General features: G+C 38.6%; 1 protein-coding gene across 3 annotated transcripts in view; it reads left to right on the top strand.

The window, feature by feature from the left end:
* RPS6KA6 (ribosomal protein S6 kinase A6) overlaps positions 1-18,479 on the top strand; it is a 90,331-nt gene that overhangs the window by 33,409 nt on the left and 38,443 nt on the right. For 2 of the 3 annotated variants that reach the window (XM_081897368.1, XM_081897367.1), the window contains exons 2-5: positions 8,805-8,864; positions 15,963-16,079; positions 17,147-17,228; positions 18,385-18,465. In XM_081897368.1, the coding sequence (XP_081753494.1) occupies positions 8,805-8,864; positions 15,963-16,079; positions 17,147-17,228; positions 18,385-18,465 (340 nt within the window). Of the gene's footprint in view, positions 1-7,898; positions 8,010-8,804; positions 8,865-15,962; positions 16,080-17,146; positions 17,229-18,384; positions 18,466-18,479 lie in introns of those variants that run through there. The other variant, XM_081897369.1, reaches the window with a different exon arrangement.

Genomic DNA, 18,479 nt, shown 5'->3' with positions numbered 1-18,479 from the left:
GTTTAATGTTTTGTTTTTGTTTTAACTATTCATTTTGTTCTTTTATCCTGTATTTTTATCTTGTGAACAGCCCTGAGATCGGATGCAGAGCAATATATAAATTTAATAAATAAAAAATAGGCCTTAAATGCAAATTTATATGCTATGTTAATGAACATTCTTATCTAAATACTGTTTCAAAAACTGGTCGGACTAGTCTCTGGTTGTTCTTCAAGTGTTTTTATTGGTCCACTTCTATTAGAAGAACTCATTCATTGCTCAAGATGATATTTTTTTATGTTGTAAATGTATGAGACTATAAATTGAAAGTTTATTTCTCTGTGAGGTAGGAAGTTTTAAATAACACCAAATTCTATACATGGAAGTAACTCATACAGATTATGGGGCTGAACTCTAGAGTAAGTGTGCATAGGATTGAAATCAGTGGGATTTAAGCAGCATGACAGTGCAGGATTGTATCCTTAGTGTTTTATACCTTCACTGTTTATGTGTTCATAGTGCTGTTCCTGAGCACTGAATTACTGTGCAATTCTCTATTATAGCAGTATACACTTTGAAATATTTTTGAATCCTTAATCATGGTCTGTAAAAAAAAGGTAAAGATCAAGGACCCCAGGATGGTCAAGTCCAGCCAAAGGCAACTATGGGGTTGTGGCACTCATCTCACTTTTTAGGCCGAGGGAGCTGGCATTTGTCCACAGACAGCTTTCCGAGTCATGTGGCCAGCATAACTAAACCGCTTCTTGCACAACAGGACACCATGACGAGTGCCAGAGCATGCGGAAACACCGTTTACCTTCCAGCCTCAGCGATACCTATTTATCTGCTTGCACTGGTGTGCTTTCGAACTGCTAGGTTAGCAGAAGGACAAAGCAACAGGAGATCACCCCATCATGCGGATTCAAACCACCGACCTTCCGATCAGCAAGCCCAAGAGGCTCAGTGGTTTAGATCACAGCGCCACCCACTCCCCTCATAGTGTATGTTCCTTAGTAATTTAGGAAAATACTATAATAAAATTCATTATTGAATATCTAAATAAAAGCAAGATTAGTGTTTACACTCAAAGTTATTAAAATACAACATAGCAGCATTTGTTTAAAAACAACTTTAGCCTTCTTTTAAAGAACCTGTGTGCAAAGTAGCATATTGTTAGGTGCCAGTGTGGTGTAGTGGTTAAGAGCAGAAGACTCGTAATCTGGTGAACTGGGTTTGCGTCCCTGCTCCTCCACATGCAGCTGCTGGGTGACCTTGGGCTAGTCGCACTCCTCTGAAGTCTTTCAGCCTCACTCACCTCGCAGAGTGTTTGTTGTGGGGGTGGAAGAGAAAGGAGATTGTTAGCCACTTTGAGACTCCTTAGGGTAGTGATAAAGTGGGACATCAAATCCAAACTCTTCTTCTAAAGTAACTCATTAAGTTACTTATTTGAACAAAAAACTAATAAGCATGTCACACCTCAGATAGTCATTACTGTCTTCTAACACTACAATCCTATGCATATGTGGAAGTAAATGCCACTGAACTTTGTCGGGTGTAGGGCCAAATTACACATTACACTAATGTGCAAAGGATCCAGTTGCCAAGCAGGGCTGTTTGCCAGTCCCGCTGCTTCTAAGCAGTGGCAACAACGCCTAGAAGCAAAAGCATGAAACTTCTGTGGGCAAGTGTTGTGCCCTTCTAGCTCTTGTTCCCCCCATATTTTTTTCTGGTACACTATGATCTACAGTGGTACCTCGCAAGACGAATGCCTCGCAAGACGAAAAACGCGCAAGACAAAAGGGTTTTTCGTTTTTTGAGTTGCTTCGCAAGACGATTTTCCCTATGGGCTTGCTTCCTTTTTCTTAAAACCGTTAAAACCCAGGGAATCCGTGCTCTGCAAGATGAAAGAATCGCAATACGAAACAACTCACGGAACGAATTAATTTCATCTTGTGAGGCACCACTGTACTCTGAAAGATGAAACAGTGGGGGGTATAGCTGATGACAAGCTTGCCTGTATCCTAAGCATGCCTTAAATACTGTGTCTTACTGGTGAAATCTGTCTTTGGAAAACCATGGTTTTAATTTACAATGGTACCTCAGTTTAAGAACAGTCTGGTTTAAGAATAATTCAGTTTACAAACTCCACAAAACCAGAAATAGTGTCCCATTTTGAGAACTTTACCTCGGTCTAAAAACGGAATCCAAACAGTGGAAGGGTACCGGCAGTGGGAGGCCTCATTAGGGAAAGTGTGCCTCGGTTTAAGAATGGTTTCGGTTTAAGAACGGACTTCCGGAATGGATCAAGTTTGTAAACCGAGGTACCACTGTATTCCCCTACCCAGAAATCTAGTAGAATGTTCATGCATAAACAGGTGCTGTTTCTGCAGTACCTCCTGTTCCCCCCACTCCAACTTCACTATCCTTACTATTTGAAAGGTACCAACTGGTACCTGCTAGAAGATCACTTATAATGGATCATTTTTCAGTGAAGTACTAGGAGTATGGGGCTACTACTATGTACAAATCTGGGAGTTTTAGATTAAATGTTAAAAAATACTTGTAAATATTCCACAAATTGTTAGTTGCTTTAAAATCAAGGATTTAAATGTAAATCAAATTAATCTTTTGGATCCTTAGCTATTGTTGTACAGGTTCTGGATACTATCAAAACAAGCAGAAATGTTTTGAAATTAACATTGGTTTAAAGTCGTAACTCTAGAAATAATTTATTAGTCTGATTCCTAATTTTATGTTGAGCAGACACATGTATGATACAGAAAGAAACAGATGACATCTCTGTTGAATCTGTGCTAAAATTGTGAAATGTCTGAAATCAGTTACAGTATATTTGTTAACAGAGCACAGATTAAGATTCACTTGGAACATTTTCAGTATCCATTCTCAGATGCTATCACACAAGTAATGGAGTTTTGCAGGTAGCATCACTGTAGATAGTTATGGAAAATTTGTAAACTTGGTACACATGCAACATTTTCAGTGTCCATTCTCAGACATCACTGTTGGACAATTAATGGAGCTTTACAAGTAGTTGCACATTTGGTATGTGGGTGCTGTTACAGGAACTGCTCCTCCTGTAATATTCTGGAGGTGTATGTGTGTGGGGGGGGGGTTAGACAGGATTATGCATTTAAAATGTAAAATTGATGTGTGTGTGCATGAGAGAGATGGAGCGCTTTTTGGTTTAGTTTGGTTTAGTAGATTATTAAGGCAAAACTTAAATTTCAGTTTATTTTATTCTTTCTAAAAATTAGAATTGTACGTGGGAAATGTTTTCTTCACTCTTTGAAGTTTATGAGGAAGTCAAATGCCAGATTAACATTGTAGCCTGAAATGAAATTATTCAGCCATAACAAAAAGGATGTTTACTTAGGACAATGCTGTTGGATTTGGAGACAGCAAATATTGTCATGAATATGAATTGAACCTTGCATTTTCTGTTGCTTTGCCAGCTTAATGCCTCTTTTGTGTGTGTTCTTATTGTTGAATTGGTGAGAAAGAAGAGTGCATCTTTGGATTATCAACTTTGTCCCTATATTCATTATGTGAAAGAAATAAATTCTTCTAGTAGCCTTTTTACAATGGTCTTTGCTTAGATTAATTTTATGAAACTGTTCTCATTTATCTTGGTTCACAGTTCACCAAAACAGAACACAGTTATGGTGAACATCCCTGGCAAAGTTGTACGTTCCAAAAAGTACTGTGTGTGTGCAAGAGAACTTTTAGGAATTTATATCTCTTACAATCATAGGTAGTGTCAAATGGTGTCAAATGTCTAATAGTAATAACTCTATATTTGGAAATTTACTTAGGTGCTGTAATTTTAGAGTTCATTTGCCCTCTTTTGAAATTAAGGGCTGAATTAAAAATAAGGGCTGAATTAAAGAATTCTGGATAAATGAAGAAATATTTTTAAAGGGAAATAAATCTTTTTTCATATTTATTTCCCTTCTGCTTTTAAACAGTGACAGTAAGGACACTGGTAAGGTACTGTGCATCTTTTACACTTCTATTATGGTTGTAGGCTGATGTCTCACATGTGCATGAACATTTACTTGATAGTTCAAGATGAGGACTTGCAGCTGAATGTGTGAAATAAATCCACTGAAAAGCATAGTGTTTAAAGGGATTTGAAAGGTGGTATTTGATCTTTGAAACCTATCATTTCACGGTTCAGGCTTCTATATATCTTATTTACTAGATTTGTAATTTGTTATTTACAGATCGTTTTCTGTAAATAATATCTGTAAATATTTCTGTAAATATTATGACATTTATTTTTACAATAAGTTCCAGAGGAAGAAGGGGGGAAAGGGCAGCCACTTCTTCTATTGCCAACTTTTAAATTAATTAAATGCTGAAAAAATTAATTTGACTAAACTTAGACTAGATTGGAAAATAGTTGCTGCAGCATTATAGGTGAATATTAGAGCAAGCATTAGTTGCCCCTATACAAGCAGCAAGAGGCAAACTACCTCACTTATTCTCTCTGGCTAGGAGTCACAGTGCTATCCCAGGTATTGGTCTATTAAAGCCAGAGGATGCACCTTTGAAAACCTCAATGATCCAACCAGGGAAGGGGTACAATACTTGCATTACTTATTCTCTTCTCCCCTGGTCCAAAATATTGGTGGACAATATTTGGTGGTTATGCTTTGCCCCTTCCAATAAAATTCTAGAGTGGTGGGAATTTGTGGAGCTAGGTTAAAAAGTGCAACAACCATAGTTTTCTAAAGCTTTTGAAGAAAGGTTTTCCCAAGCTTTTGAAAAAAACTTTTGATGAAGCCATAGTGACACTCAAGCTCACACTGAAGTCCATGTGTTATACCTATTTTCAGGCAGTGTAGTTCTGAGTTTTGGGTCTTGTCTAAATCTTACCTGTTGTTACTTACCCCATTGATTCCCACTTTGTGTTAGCAACAACACAATCCGGTCCAGTGCAGGATTTGTAAAAGAAAGTATACAGAGTGTCAGCAGGCATATAGATATAGGTCATCCTGTTGACATTGTGTACCTAGAACAGGTGTGGGGAAACTTAGTTGCTGAACTACAGCTCCCATCATCCTAGTCCATTGACCATGCTTGCTGGGGCTGTTGGGAGTTGTAGTTCAGCAACATCTGGAGGGTCAAAGATTCTCCATACCTCACTTAAACTTTTAAAAATCTATTATCTTCTTCAGTGGGGTTGTTCTATGATAGATCACAACTCCTTCAAAACATCTGTGCTATTGACTCTGAAACCTTGAGCTTGTTGAAATATATACATAAAAAAAAATCAATCTGAGTCGTGCAGCAAAAATTGGATCCACTAGGCCATTTTTTAAAAACAATGTGGACTAAAGTTCTTTCAGAGGCCCTTCTGAGATTAGGGGCCCTGAAGCTTAAGCTTGATTAGTTTCATAGTACGCCCCCCCCCGTACAGGATATGTATTTTAGAGGCCTAGAAGTGAGGGAGTACCCCCAGACTCTGCACCTGCTTCACCAGAGGGAGTTGAACCAATTCAGTACAGGCAACTGACTGTTTCTCAGATCGAGGAGCCATTCACCATGCCTCCGTCTTTCCAGAATTCAAACTCAGTTTATGGACCCACATATGAGGAGGGGGGGATGTTCAATCAATGTTGCAGAACTCTCTCTTCCATATGAGTATTTGTTTTCACTAGCCCCTTGTTTGCCTCTGCATTGAAAAACAATTGCCCTAACTTTTCAGTTTGCTGGAAATGTGTCTTTATTGGGGAGCTAATGTATCAATGGATTTAGGGTTTCAAAACAAGAAATGATTTTTTGTTGTGCCAGAAGAAATTTAATGTATATAAAATAGATTATTTAAAACATATTTAGTAAGAATAATCAAAATTTATATAAGCTGCTACTACTTACAGGGTAGATTGGGCTGGCATCTGCAGAAAGGTATTTTATTTTAGGTAAATGCTTAATTGCTTTATGTGTGAACATAAACACAAGAGGCTTTTGAGACTTGCTGTTTTATTGATAGCAAGCATTTAATTTGTTCTTTGCGGTGATTGAATGGTGCTTTGAATATTAAGCTTTTGTTGAAAATAATAATCAAATAGTGGACTTGGTTTACATGACAACTTTGTTATGTCTGTGTTGATAATGAAGTTAGTTGTTTGAGATTGAAAAGTCATATTCGAGCAACCAAATCCAGATATTAGAATGCAGTGAATGTATTTAACTTCTTTCAGTAGAAATTAACTGCTGATGCTTTTGAAGCCGTTCAGATCAGTTGGTGGTGGTGGCAAGACAAAGCACACTTGCTGGGCAGACCTCCTAAGGCAGGGGTGAGGAACCTCTGGTCTATGAACCAATCTTGACCTGAAAGACCATTTCCCTTAACCATGCCCATCCACTGATGTGACTGATGATGTTAGCTGATGGGTGGGAGGTCAGGGTTTAATTTTGCCTTGGCTGCATGCCCTGCTCCCAGCAGGGAACAAGATTGCATGGGCAAGGCAGAAGGATTTACTCTCCACTGATCTGCTGAAGGGTGGGGATTAAAATGCTTTTCAAAAGCACTGTTTGAAGCAGTTCCTACACTTCTCCAGCAGTTGGCTGAGCAGCAGTGGTAACTGTGCTGCTGTCCATGTATGGTCTTGCCGGAGAAGTGCACAAACTGCACTTTTGAGAAGTGTTTTAAGGCAGTCTCTATACTCCTGTTTCATCTGAAGTGGGACTGCAGGAATTGCCTTAACGTGTTTCTGAAAAGCACTGTTTGAAGTATTCTCCCCTTCTTTAAATGAAGTCAAAGTTTAGGGCCAAGAAACAAGAAAAACGTTTGGTTCTCAACACAGTCTTTCTGTTTTAATGCTGGAATGCATTTGCAAGGAAGACTTTGCAGGTGCATGAGAAACTAAGTGCCCTTCTTACTCACCAGTATACTTTGGGAAGCCTATATGATTCCTGTATTTGCTTTTACCTTATTGAAAGTGTGGCATGGCCATGTATTTTCCAAGTTTGCCTTTGGGCACTTTTAAAACCAGATCTAAGATTAACAGTGCTACCTGGGAGACAATGTGAACTGAAGAAAGTTATCTTTGCTATAGCATAACACATTCTACACATTACTAAACTGAAAGTGTGAGAAGGATTCAATGAAGTAAACTTAGAGTCTAAATAGACTTATACCGTTTTTTGAGAAGGTGGCAGGCAAGATCCTTACAAATCCCGCCGAGGATTTGTGCAACAGATTGCAATCTCCTGTTCCCAGCAACACTCAAACTCAATATCTTCGTACAGGAAGCCACACAGAGCTTCAGATATGGTCTGAGCACAGGCGCCAGGAATGCCTTGTAGTGGGAAATTGTCTGTGTATTATTGCTGCTCAACTGGGAATTCAGCCTGGCCACAGCTTCCACAGAGAGCAGTAGCTGACTGACTCAGCAGTGGGCTTCTGCAGGTGCCCTCTGTGTTGACTGCTGATGCTGGAACTCAATCCAGATTGGCTGAATGAGAAGAGTCTCCCCTTTTTTCTTGCAGTGGAAATAATTTTCCAAGTAATATATATCTTCTCTTTTGTAAGTGTATTAAATTCTATAATTTTCCATTGGAAAAACATTTGACTAAAGAGTTCAAATAGCCATTCAGTCCCATAGGCAAATTGCTATCTGTTATCCTATGCTGTCTCTCAGGGTTGTTATGAGGATAAAATGGGAAAGAACTTCTCAGGAAATTTTGTAGTTTTGTTGTAATGATATATATGTATGCACACCATAGGAGGGTGACTTGTTTGGTAATTAATATAGCAAAATGAATAATTGTCTTTAGCAGGTTTTTCCAGATTTTAATTATTACTATTCTACATGTCGGAGCAAGTGCATATCCTTGTTTGTATGATTCAATTGTTTAATCAAATTTAGCAACTCGTATCTTAGCACAGTTACGGCTCTTATTAAATGGAGGCAATTGTAATAAAATTAGATTTAGTAGAGAACTGCTGTAGATCTGCTTTGTGTGCAGAAGATCTCTGGTTCAGCTCCTTGTGTCTCCAGGTGAGGCTGGGAGAAACTCAATCAAAAGCTTTGGAAATCCTCTGCCAGTCAGTGTGAACAATACTGAACTAGATAAACCAATGATCTAACTCTGTATAGGGCAGTTTCCTTCGTAGAGGCAGACCCTCTGAGCCATCTTGCTAATTATCTTGCTTTCAAACAGGCGATTCTGTTACAAAACATGCATACATGATTACTCATTGAAAGCCATATTCTTCCTTAGCTGTTGAACTTTTAAGAATTTTTCTAATGTTTCTCAATAAATTTCCTTCTTCTAGTTTGAACCATAGAAGCCATATGGACAGACAGTTATTTCCCCTTTTTATGACCTTTACCTATTTGAAAACTGTCAATTGGGTGATTTGACTTTTAAATCAAGGCAATTTAAGTAATTGATTAAAAAGAAAAACAAAACAAAAAACAAATCAGGTTCCAACTATAATTCCAGAACAGGAATCCGTACTAATTGGTGTTTTAATTTTAAAAATACCCATCTGACATTATCTATTTATACTACTTAGAGGTATAAATAATCTGAAACTTCTGATCGTTCAGCTTTATGTCTTTTTCTCTGAAGAAAACATGCATTTTTTAAGAGGAGCGTCAGGCAATTGTACATTATTGAAATTAATGGGGGAAGTTAAGATTTCTGCCCTTCTGAGCAGTGTTCTGGAAAGGTTATTAAATAAGATATTTAATTAGGGATTATGTAATGACCAGTACACTTGTATTGGATATATTCTGCAATTCTATTCAAGTTTTCTGTTTAACCACATTTTTCATTTATTTCTGCAGCTGAATGGCATTAGAGTGGTGGATGAACCTATGGAGGAAGGAGAACCATATTCCTATGAAGTAAGTTCATGCATAAGTTCTTAAGGGTGGGAACTGCCATCAAAATATTTTGAGTTTCGTATTTCCTTTTGGATGCTTTATTTAGGAACCAAACTAGGAGAAAACTTGGAGGACAAAATGAGAGGTAAAAGAGAAGTAATAGAAATTTACCCTGCTTCTTCAGTAGAAAAGTTCAGGATTTTTTTCCTATGTGCCCAAGTGTATGACATAGGTGATGCACATAGGTGATGTGTAACCTTGCTTGAAATAGTTTGACTTTCAAGATTTGCAGTATTGATGCAAATCAAGTAGTATTTTTAATGAATTTTTGTTCCATATGTGTTGGATACATATCTGATGCTTGTTTGGGTGAGGAAAGCCGTATACTGGCAGCAGGCAGCCTGAATGACATTTTGTTTCAGAAGGAAGAAGTAACTACAAATTATTATAATTTTTAGAATCTATTTTTATTGTTACTGAAAGCAGTCTTGGAAATAAATGCTTAATACTTAATAGTTCACAGAACTATTTTTTGTCTGCCTGCTTACATGTGCTGGTTAGTCATTTATAGCCTTAACAAATGGAGAGGGCCTGTTATGCAAAGCTCTTCCTGATCACTTGGAATGGAACCATGCTTATTTGCCATAGGCAATTTAGATGGTGCTAGTTACAAGCCTGGTTGAAAGAAAAAAATAGTTCTTGTTTTGTCATAAGACACTATGTTTTTAGTGGCGTTTGCTTTTATCTGTAAGCTGCCTTGAGTCCCACCAGGGGAAAAGGTGAGGTATAAATAAATAAATCACCATCATCATCACCACACTTTGGAATGCTACAACATTTTCAGATATTTAAATTACTTTTGAGCAGTACCAGCCAGCCTGAAATAGACTCAAGTGTGTTTATGGCAAATATGTTAATTTTATAGGCATTCTGTCCAGTAAAGGTATACAGAAAGTGTTCTGGATTGTATTTAATTTCCTTAGACTTTCTGTGTGGTGTTACTTTGCTCTGATTTTCATTTGACTGATAATCATATAGTAAAGTTCTGATGCCTTAAATAATTTCCAAATTCTTTCTCAGGGGATCCAGTGAAAGTATTTTATTTTAAATACTGTTTTTTGTTTTCTAATGCTTGACCTGTAAGCAAAACTTCTAGGTCTCTAACATCAGTACTGGCATCTGAGTGATGTGCTATTGGGTCTAATTCTTTTTTTATTAGTTGGCTTCTTCTTTGGTTTATATATTAGTGCTACATATAGTGACTACATAAGCAATCTATGGAATGCATAGCCTAGGTGTTATCTTGGATATTAGGCAATGAGTGCTATCTTGGATATTAGGCACACATGATTCTGAGTATTGCATACATTAAGAGCAGGATTCCTCAACCTGGTGTCTTTCCATCAGCCTGGCTAGCTTTTTCAATGGTCAGGGATGATGGTAGTTATAGTCCAGCAACATCTGAAGGGGACCAGGTTAGGGAAGACTGTTGTAGGGGATGTTTCATATTGCCCATTCTTCTAATGTCTGGCAGTATACCTTATTTGCACTTGGTGGCAATACACAGATTGGCTCAGATGATGTGATGGCATAAAATACCATTTACAAACATGATTGCTGAGGCAACACAGAATCCTTACAGTGCATATTTTGTGAAGGGAAGGGAAGTTGTTAGTTTGGAAGGCATTGAAACATGGACAAAGGCAGAAAAAGATTTCTGTATTTGACTGGAGATAGAGAATATTTGAGACATGTCCCCAGTCCAGTTTTCAATACTAATAAAATGTAATTAATACGTTAAAAGCCACACAAGCTTAAAATAAGAGCAGCCCAGCCCTGGAGCTGGTCTTTGCCTGCCTTCCCCTATCTCTGCAATCATTCCAACAGGGTATTTGGTGGGTGAGGTGCCATTCCAGTAGGTGCCAAGTGTTGTGAAGTGCTTTATAAATAACTGTCAGTACTTTGTTGCTTCTGGAAGCACTCCCCTTATCATGGCATATGTTATCCATTAGGTTGGCTAGGGCAGTTTCTGTGCCAAGAACAAGCCTAGAACTAGACTGAAATGAAACGAGACAATCAGTGTCATCCTCTTGCTCAAGTAGCTTGCCTAAGAAGGTGATTTGTGGGTATTTTTGACCAACTGATGATTGGTTAAAATCTTCAAGGTTTGAAGAGAGTTTCTTCATTAGAGGTTTTACAACAGTCTTAATCAAATATCCTGATGACATCCAGCTCTAAATTTAAGTTACTAAGTTTCCAAATGCTGTTATCTTTGTCCTAAATCAGTGTCCAGAAGCTATGGTTAAGTGGAAGAGGGGTAACAGATTGAAGTTGAATTCAGACAAGTAAGAAGTGATGATAGATCTTCCTATAATTTATGGGGCTTTAATCTCCCCACTGGAACAGCTTTGGAACCTGGGAGTTATTTTTGATTCAGTCCTGCTTTTTGATAAGCAGCTTGCTGTTGTAGCCAAGAGTGTTTTGTTACAAAGTGCAAAAGAGATAGCTAAATTTAGGTGAAAGGCAACTCTGAAGAAGTCTAGAATTGAGGAATAGTTCTATGCTGGGGATGGAGAGGAACTGGAGTCAAGAATAGAGTAACTAAAGGAAGTGGAGTCAACTTGGCAGCGGGCTGTATAGGAGCTGATGTAAAGCCTGGGTAATATAAAAGGCTGTATGAACAGGAAAGAAGTGGGAAAGTAAGAGCTTTGGAGGACAGGGCCAGGTGCCAAATAGTCCTAGGATTGTGGACTCTAGATCTGAAGGAACTATTGTCTCACCTTTGTTAGAAGGTGGCTTCTTTTGTTACTGAAGCAGTGTGATAGAGGCAGCAAGCATTTTAGGTGTGTCCAATTGATGCGCGACTGCCAATGCACAGGTCCTTTTGGACCCGGAAGAAGGCAAAATGAGGGCTGAATTGGAGCAGGAGGTGCTTATCCATGTTCTGCTGATACGTGTGGGGGCCAGGAATGGAACCTCAGTGCAAAATTGTTGCCGCCTATATTAAGCTGCGGACTCCTGCGTATTAGTAGTGTGCTTCATTTTAGAACGGAAGAAGTCTTAGTTTAGGCAAGGAGTGTATCTGCATTAAAAACACAAACACCATAATATTCATACCTGATACTTTATTTTACAAGCAATAAAATACCACATGCAGTTCTAAATTACATAACAATGAGTATTCAAGGAAACAATGAGTGAGGTTGGTGTTTATAGAGCAGAGCAAGTTCTTCAAATCAGGACCTGAAAAGGTTGGATGACTTGTTCATAGCTTGGTTGCTCAACTTTGGCTGTGATGGTGGTTGTGTGATCTGATTTTTTTGGCTTTAAAGTCAGGGTGGGGGAAGAAGAGGAAGTAATAGTACTGTGGGACCAGCTTGATTTGGTACAACATTCTGGACTACCCCCCTGGACTTCATTTATGTTGCAGATGTTCTGGATTGTGACATCTTAATTAAGGGGCTGGAGTAGAGAAACTAAAGGAAGTTGGCATTAGCAGATCAAACTTGTAGGTAGATGAAGATAGGACTACAATAGCAGGAAGAAAGTAGAAGACAACAGAGGTTTAAAGAGCTGTAGTCCAAGGAACAAAATGTGCAGAAGGCTAAATCTGAAACAAAAGTAAAGTGATTGAGAGCACTATACTGTTGATAAAACCTGGTTTCTCTCCCTGATACTTATGCTCTGCTTCTTTTGTTGCTGCCTACACTGAACAGCTGTTGAGTGACCAAGTTCTTTTCTTTTGTTACATTACGTGGTTGCTACTCAATTCTTAGGATACACTGAATGTAGTTTTTTCAAATTAATGAATATAACTGAATAGCACATGGGATCTAAAATTACTCAGCCAGGACCTCGGATTTATATTACAGGAGACTATTCCATGGACAATTGTGTGATTGCTTTTTCCTGTTGAATTCTTATTTAATGACTGTTGCCAAGTTCCACAGAAACAAATTGTGATGTCATAGGATAGTAACTTAAGGTGGAAGAAGAAAATAGAAACAGATGAATGACTAAAATGGTTTTTCATGCAAATGTTCCAGCTTATTGAAATATGAAAACAGCATTGTTGAATGTTGTGTGTGTGGCATCAGTAGCTATTAAAGATTTTATTAGAGCTTATTGATATGACTTCTGTTTTTCCTGTCACTAGGCAACATGAATACTAGCATTTTAACTGTTTTTTCCTTAAGAAAAGGAGGGATGAATTTTTAATATGTGTCAGGACAGTACTTAGATGCCTTCTAATCTTATGTGAGGGAAAGATGGAGGCTCTGATGTCAGCATTTATATACATTTGAAGTTCTTAGTGGTGTTTATATCTTCAGTGCATTGTTGGAAAAAACTGAGTTCTTTAAATACAAAGCAGATTTGTTGTTACACATCTTAAATATTCGGTTTTGAAAATATAAGCCTTTTATTTTCTATATTTCTCATCACTGTGAGGAACTGGAACACTTATTTAGATACTGAGGTATCTAAGGTGTTTTATGCATATTGAGGTAATAACTTCCTTTGTTGATTAATACCATCTTTTGAAATTCAAGCAGTAAATGTCTGAGAACATTGTATATATTCATTATCTACTATATATTGTGGAAAGTGGTTTGTTTATTCTCCATGCAGATGCCTCTTGAGCTATTATTGCTAAACCATGAAGGATTCTGAGGTGAGGGTGGTGGTTTTTGTTGATGTTGGAACACTGGATGCCATTTTGAATCAAGATGGCAGCTTGAAACATGACTTTGGTGTAACTTCACTGGATTTTCAGTACAGTGGGTGCAAACTGCACCAATTTCACTCTTGGCACAATTGTTCCTGACGTGGGAGCAGCTATTTTTTTTATCAACCTTGGAACACTGGATGCATTTTCAAATTAGGATGATAGTTCAAAACGTGACTTGGGCATGACTTTGTCTGATTTTTCGCATGACTGGTACAAACTGCACTGATTCAAACTTGACATGAAGGTTCCTGAGGTTGGGATAGCAATTTTTGTTAACGTGGAGCTTCTGGCTGTCATTCTGAATCAAGATGCTGGACAGAAACATGACTGGTGTGATTTTGCCCAATTTGGCGTTAAGCATCCATTTGTATGCCTCTGAAGATATTGTTACCATGACTTTGCCAAATTTGAACCAATAGTTCCAACCAGTACTAATTTGGATGGCTCTGAAGATAGCATTGCCAAATTTGGCAGGACAGTTGCAACCTATGCAGTTTTGGATGCCTCTGAAAATATTTTCACTGAACTTGGCATGAGGATTCCCAAGGTGGAAGAGGCAGACTTCCTATGTTTAGACACCAAGTGCCATGTTGAATCAAGATGGCAGACCAAATAAACCATAACTAAATACTAGCATTCTGCACCAGCTGGAGCTGCTGAATCAGACCCAAGGGCAGCCCCATATAGAACCTATTAAAGTAATCTAGCCTTGAAGTTGCCAATGTGTGGACAACAGTGGTTAAGCTATCCTTGTCCAGGAACAGCTGTAGTTGGCAAACCAGAGGAAAGTGGTGAAAGGCATTCCTAGCCTTCTCCTTCCCCCATGACTATGAGACTGTCATCTATGTTTTATTCACCTCGTTTCACGCCTAACTTTTAACCACTTAGCCTACTTAAACTATAAACACTTTGTCAAACATTTTACCCATTTAAGCAACATTTTACCCATAGTCCCAAACTTACACTACCTTGCACAGTGATTTGTAATTTTATGTTGATAAAACAGCAACATGCTTCATATCCTAAGCATTTATTTTCTGTTTGTAGACAATGAATTAATCTCAAGGTCTGATAATCTCGTTGCTTCCTCACAACCTCTAGGATCTACTAGAGACTATGTCTCTGAGAGGACTTGGACAATGTCGTAACTATTGCCTGCAGTATCCTCCCCGTTCAGTGGCTCCCTAAAAACAGGAGCTTTTCAATAGAAAGGATCATAGAGGCCTGAATTGTCCTTCCCATTATTATTATTATTATTATTATTATTATTATTATTATTATTATTATTATTTAAATATTATTTATCACTGCTCTTCACCAGCAGGTCTCAGGGTGTGTTACAACACTTTGAAATTCGGAATTAAAAACAATTAAAACATTCTACATTCACCAGAATAGGTGGGTTTCTGTAAACATGAATCTCAGGTGCCAAAGGCCAGGGTAAAGAGGTGTGTCATCAGTATTCCTGAACAGTTGTATAGTGAAGAGGCCAGACATACCTCCATGGGGAGGGAATTCTACCACTAAGTGGATGCCACAGGGAATGAATGCCTTCTCCTAGGCCATTGGCAACCAAACTTTTGCAGGAAGTGTAACTACCAAGGGCCCCCCCTCTGCTGATCTTAACAACCAAGTGGGTTTGTAAGGAAGGAAGTGGTCTTTCACATATTTGGAGCCCATGTTTTGTTGGGCTTAAATACTAAAATGAGCACCTTGAGCCTGGTAATGAACTGGTGGCCCAGGCAGCTATTTTAAAACAAGGGGTTCTATAGATCATATGTGCTCTAAAAGCAACCCCAGCCAATAATTTGGGCACTGCATTTTGGACTAGTTGAAGTTTCCTTCAGCAGCCTCATGTAGAGCACATTGGAATTTCCCAGAGCATGGAGTACAGTGACCAAATAATCTCTGTCCAAAAGTGGCTGTAGCTGGCAAATCAGTTGTATCTGAAAATAGGCAAACCCAGCCACCAAGGGCCTCAAGTGACAATGCTGGATCTAGGAATAGTCCTAGGCTACGAACATGCTCCTTCCAGGGGAGTGCAACTCATCCAGAACAGGCTGTTTTCTCTCCTTCTCGACTTCAGAAATTTGAACATATAACACTCCTGTCTTTTCAGGATTCAGCTTCAGTTTGTTGGCTAACATCCAGCCCATCACCCATCCTCACTTTTTGGATAATTTGTAGTAGCGCTTCTGATAGGTGGTAGTGATATATTGTTTATGATTATACATCTATGGGCAGAGCAGCTTATTTTTATAGCACTAGCTGTAGATTGTATGAATAATAAATTATAAATAATTTCCCCTTCACAAACAATAAAGTAGACAGATGGGGGCAGTAAAGATTATTATTTCAGTGGTCGTTATTATTCATTTTTATTTGAATAGGATGAAGGAGTTGTGAAAGAGATACCTATTACTCACCATGTGAAAGAAGGATGTGAAAAAGCAGATCCTGCACAATTTGAATTACTTAAAGTCCTTGGTCAAGGATCATTTGGAAAGGTAAGACAAAACTAGAACTGTTTATTCTAAATAATGCAATTTCATGTCATATTTGATTTCTAGTCCTGTTCATTCATATAAAGACATACTTGATTTGTATTTAATGACTTTATAGTGAGCTATTCATGTTGGGGAGTTATTATAGTAAATTTACAAAGGACATATACTAATACCTTCTCCACTGCTTTCACAAGATGTTTTACTTTTCGAAAGTATTTTAGTCATTTTTATGACGAAACAGTACATAATTGTTTTTGGTGGAAGATGGAAAAGGCATATATGATTTACTGAGAGTAAATGATTAGCCAACACAGTTGATGTTTACTGTGGTTTTATAATTTGTTGGAAGGCGCCCAGAGTGACTGGCCCAGCCCAGTCAGATGGGTGGCATATAACTAATAATTGGAAAGCTATGAAAGTGACCCTTAAATGGATGTGTATTCATCTCCACTACTATTAAAACACTAAAATGTGTGTGTTTGTGGAATGAGTTGCTAGATTCAACACAACTTAAGGTTGACGTGCCTTGAATGATGGTCAGGGGTGCCGTGGGCAACACTGGCCTCTGTCCCACTTTCCTTCCCTCCCTCCTCTGATGCCCTCTTGCATCTTCCTCCCAAAGGCTTGCACAGCTGTTTGTTGCAGCAGTCCTGACTGCAAGCTCTCCAGGTGAATGCTGCCTCTGGGGCTGGCCAGGGGGTGCTTCCTAGGCCCTAGGCCCCTCTGGGGCAGTGTGAGGAGGCACCTCACTTTGGGCCAGGGGGGCAACTCAGAGACCGGGGGGGGGGCAACAGCAGTAGCTGCCCAGAGGACTTCCAAGGAGAGGAGAGAAGGAGGCTGAGGGATGAGGGGCTGCTGGCTCTGTAGGCAAGGGGAGACATAACTGGCTTTTGAGCCCCACTGCGGTGCTGCAGAAAGAATGTAGTTTGTCAAAAGAGCCATGGACCCAAAAAGTTTGAAAACATCTGCACTAAAGGATTACAAGTTCACATTAGCTTTTCAAAAGCAATCATTGTGCATAATTCAGTAAGCATTTGTAAAATATTTAATCTCTGTTCTCTGGTTAGGTTTTCCTCGTGAGGAAAATTTTTGGTCCTGATGCTGGACAGCTGTATGCAATGAAAGTTCTGAAGAAAGCTTCTTTAAAAGGTTTGCTTGCTTTTTTTTTAAAAAATAATGCAGTACATTGGCTAGAGCCCCTTCTTCATGTGCCCCTTATACCAGTGGCCCAGAGCACCCTCTGGGCAACAGGAGAATGGGCCTTCTCTGCTGTGGCTCCCATTTGTGGAATGCTGCCTGTAGGGAGGCTTGCCTGACTCCTTCATTACTTATCTTTAGGTGCCAGGTGAAAACATTTTTCTATAACCATGCCTTGTTTTATAGTTCAATAATCATTACTATATTAAAGTTAATTACAAGTTCAATTGAAGGTACTTATATCCTAAGTAAATATGTTGTAGGACTGAAGGGTTCGGCTGCAGTCCTCAAGGGCATACATCTGAAATAGTTCAATGAGTTTTGCTTATTGATTATTTTAAAGTGTGTGGCGTAATGATGGCAGACTTCTGTTTAAAGCAGTTGTTTCCTTCATCTTAAATCAATGCTTGATTTCCTGACTAAAAAGTGCCTGGGCTTATCCTGCCTGGCAGTTGCTCATTTTGATGTAAAATATAGTGACAGAATATCCCTGTTAAGTGAAGAGGACTCTGCACATGTTGAGGGGCATTTGTTCCAGTATTTATCCTGAACACTGAAAACAAGGTTGAAGACTACACTCTCTTCAAAAGCATGTCTTTATTCCCTAGCTTTAAATGATATATTTTTAGGGCTTGTTTTAATAAAGGTTTAAACAGATATGGCAGTGATTTATGGATTTTAAAATATGGCCTCTCTATATATCGTGTTATACCTGTAAATCATACTACTGCAGTGAATTTCTCTTGACTTTTTTGTTGCAGTGTGTGTGAATCTGGTTGGTGACCCAGTGCAATCATAAATTGTAGAGTTGGAATGGACCCCAAGGGTTATCTAGTCCAATTCTCTGAAATGCAGGAATCACAGTTAAAGAATCCCTGACAGATGGCCATCCAACCTTCTCCAGTGACGGAGAGTCATTTTGTAGAATAAACATTAGTGGTTTGTGTACAGAAACTCCTTGGTGAATTCTGCCTGTTGTATATATTTTCCCTCAAATTCTTAGTCAAAATAGCCATTTAACTAAACTGTGGTTGTTTATAAAGTTTTCTGGGGCTGACTTAATTCAGGTAGCTTGCTTAATATAGATAACAGCCATTTCTGTTTGCAGTTCGAGATAGAGTTCGTACAAAGATGGAGAGAGATATATTAGTAGAAGTAAATCATCCGTTTATTGTCAAACTGCACTATGGTGAGTATTTTTGT

This window comes from Podarcis melisellensis (assembly GCF_964234715.1).
Source record: "Podarcis melisellensis genome assembly, chromosome: Z".
Taxonomy (NCBI): domain Eukaryota; kingdom Metazoa; phylum Chordata; class Lepidosauria; order Squamata; family Lacertidae; genus Podarcis; species Podarcis melisellensis.
This window is presented reverse-complemented; position numbering and strand designations above follow the sequence as displayed.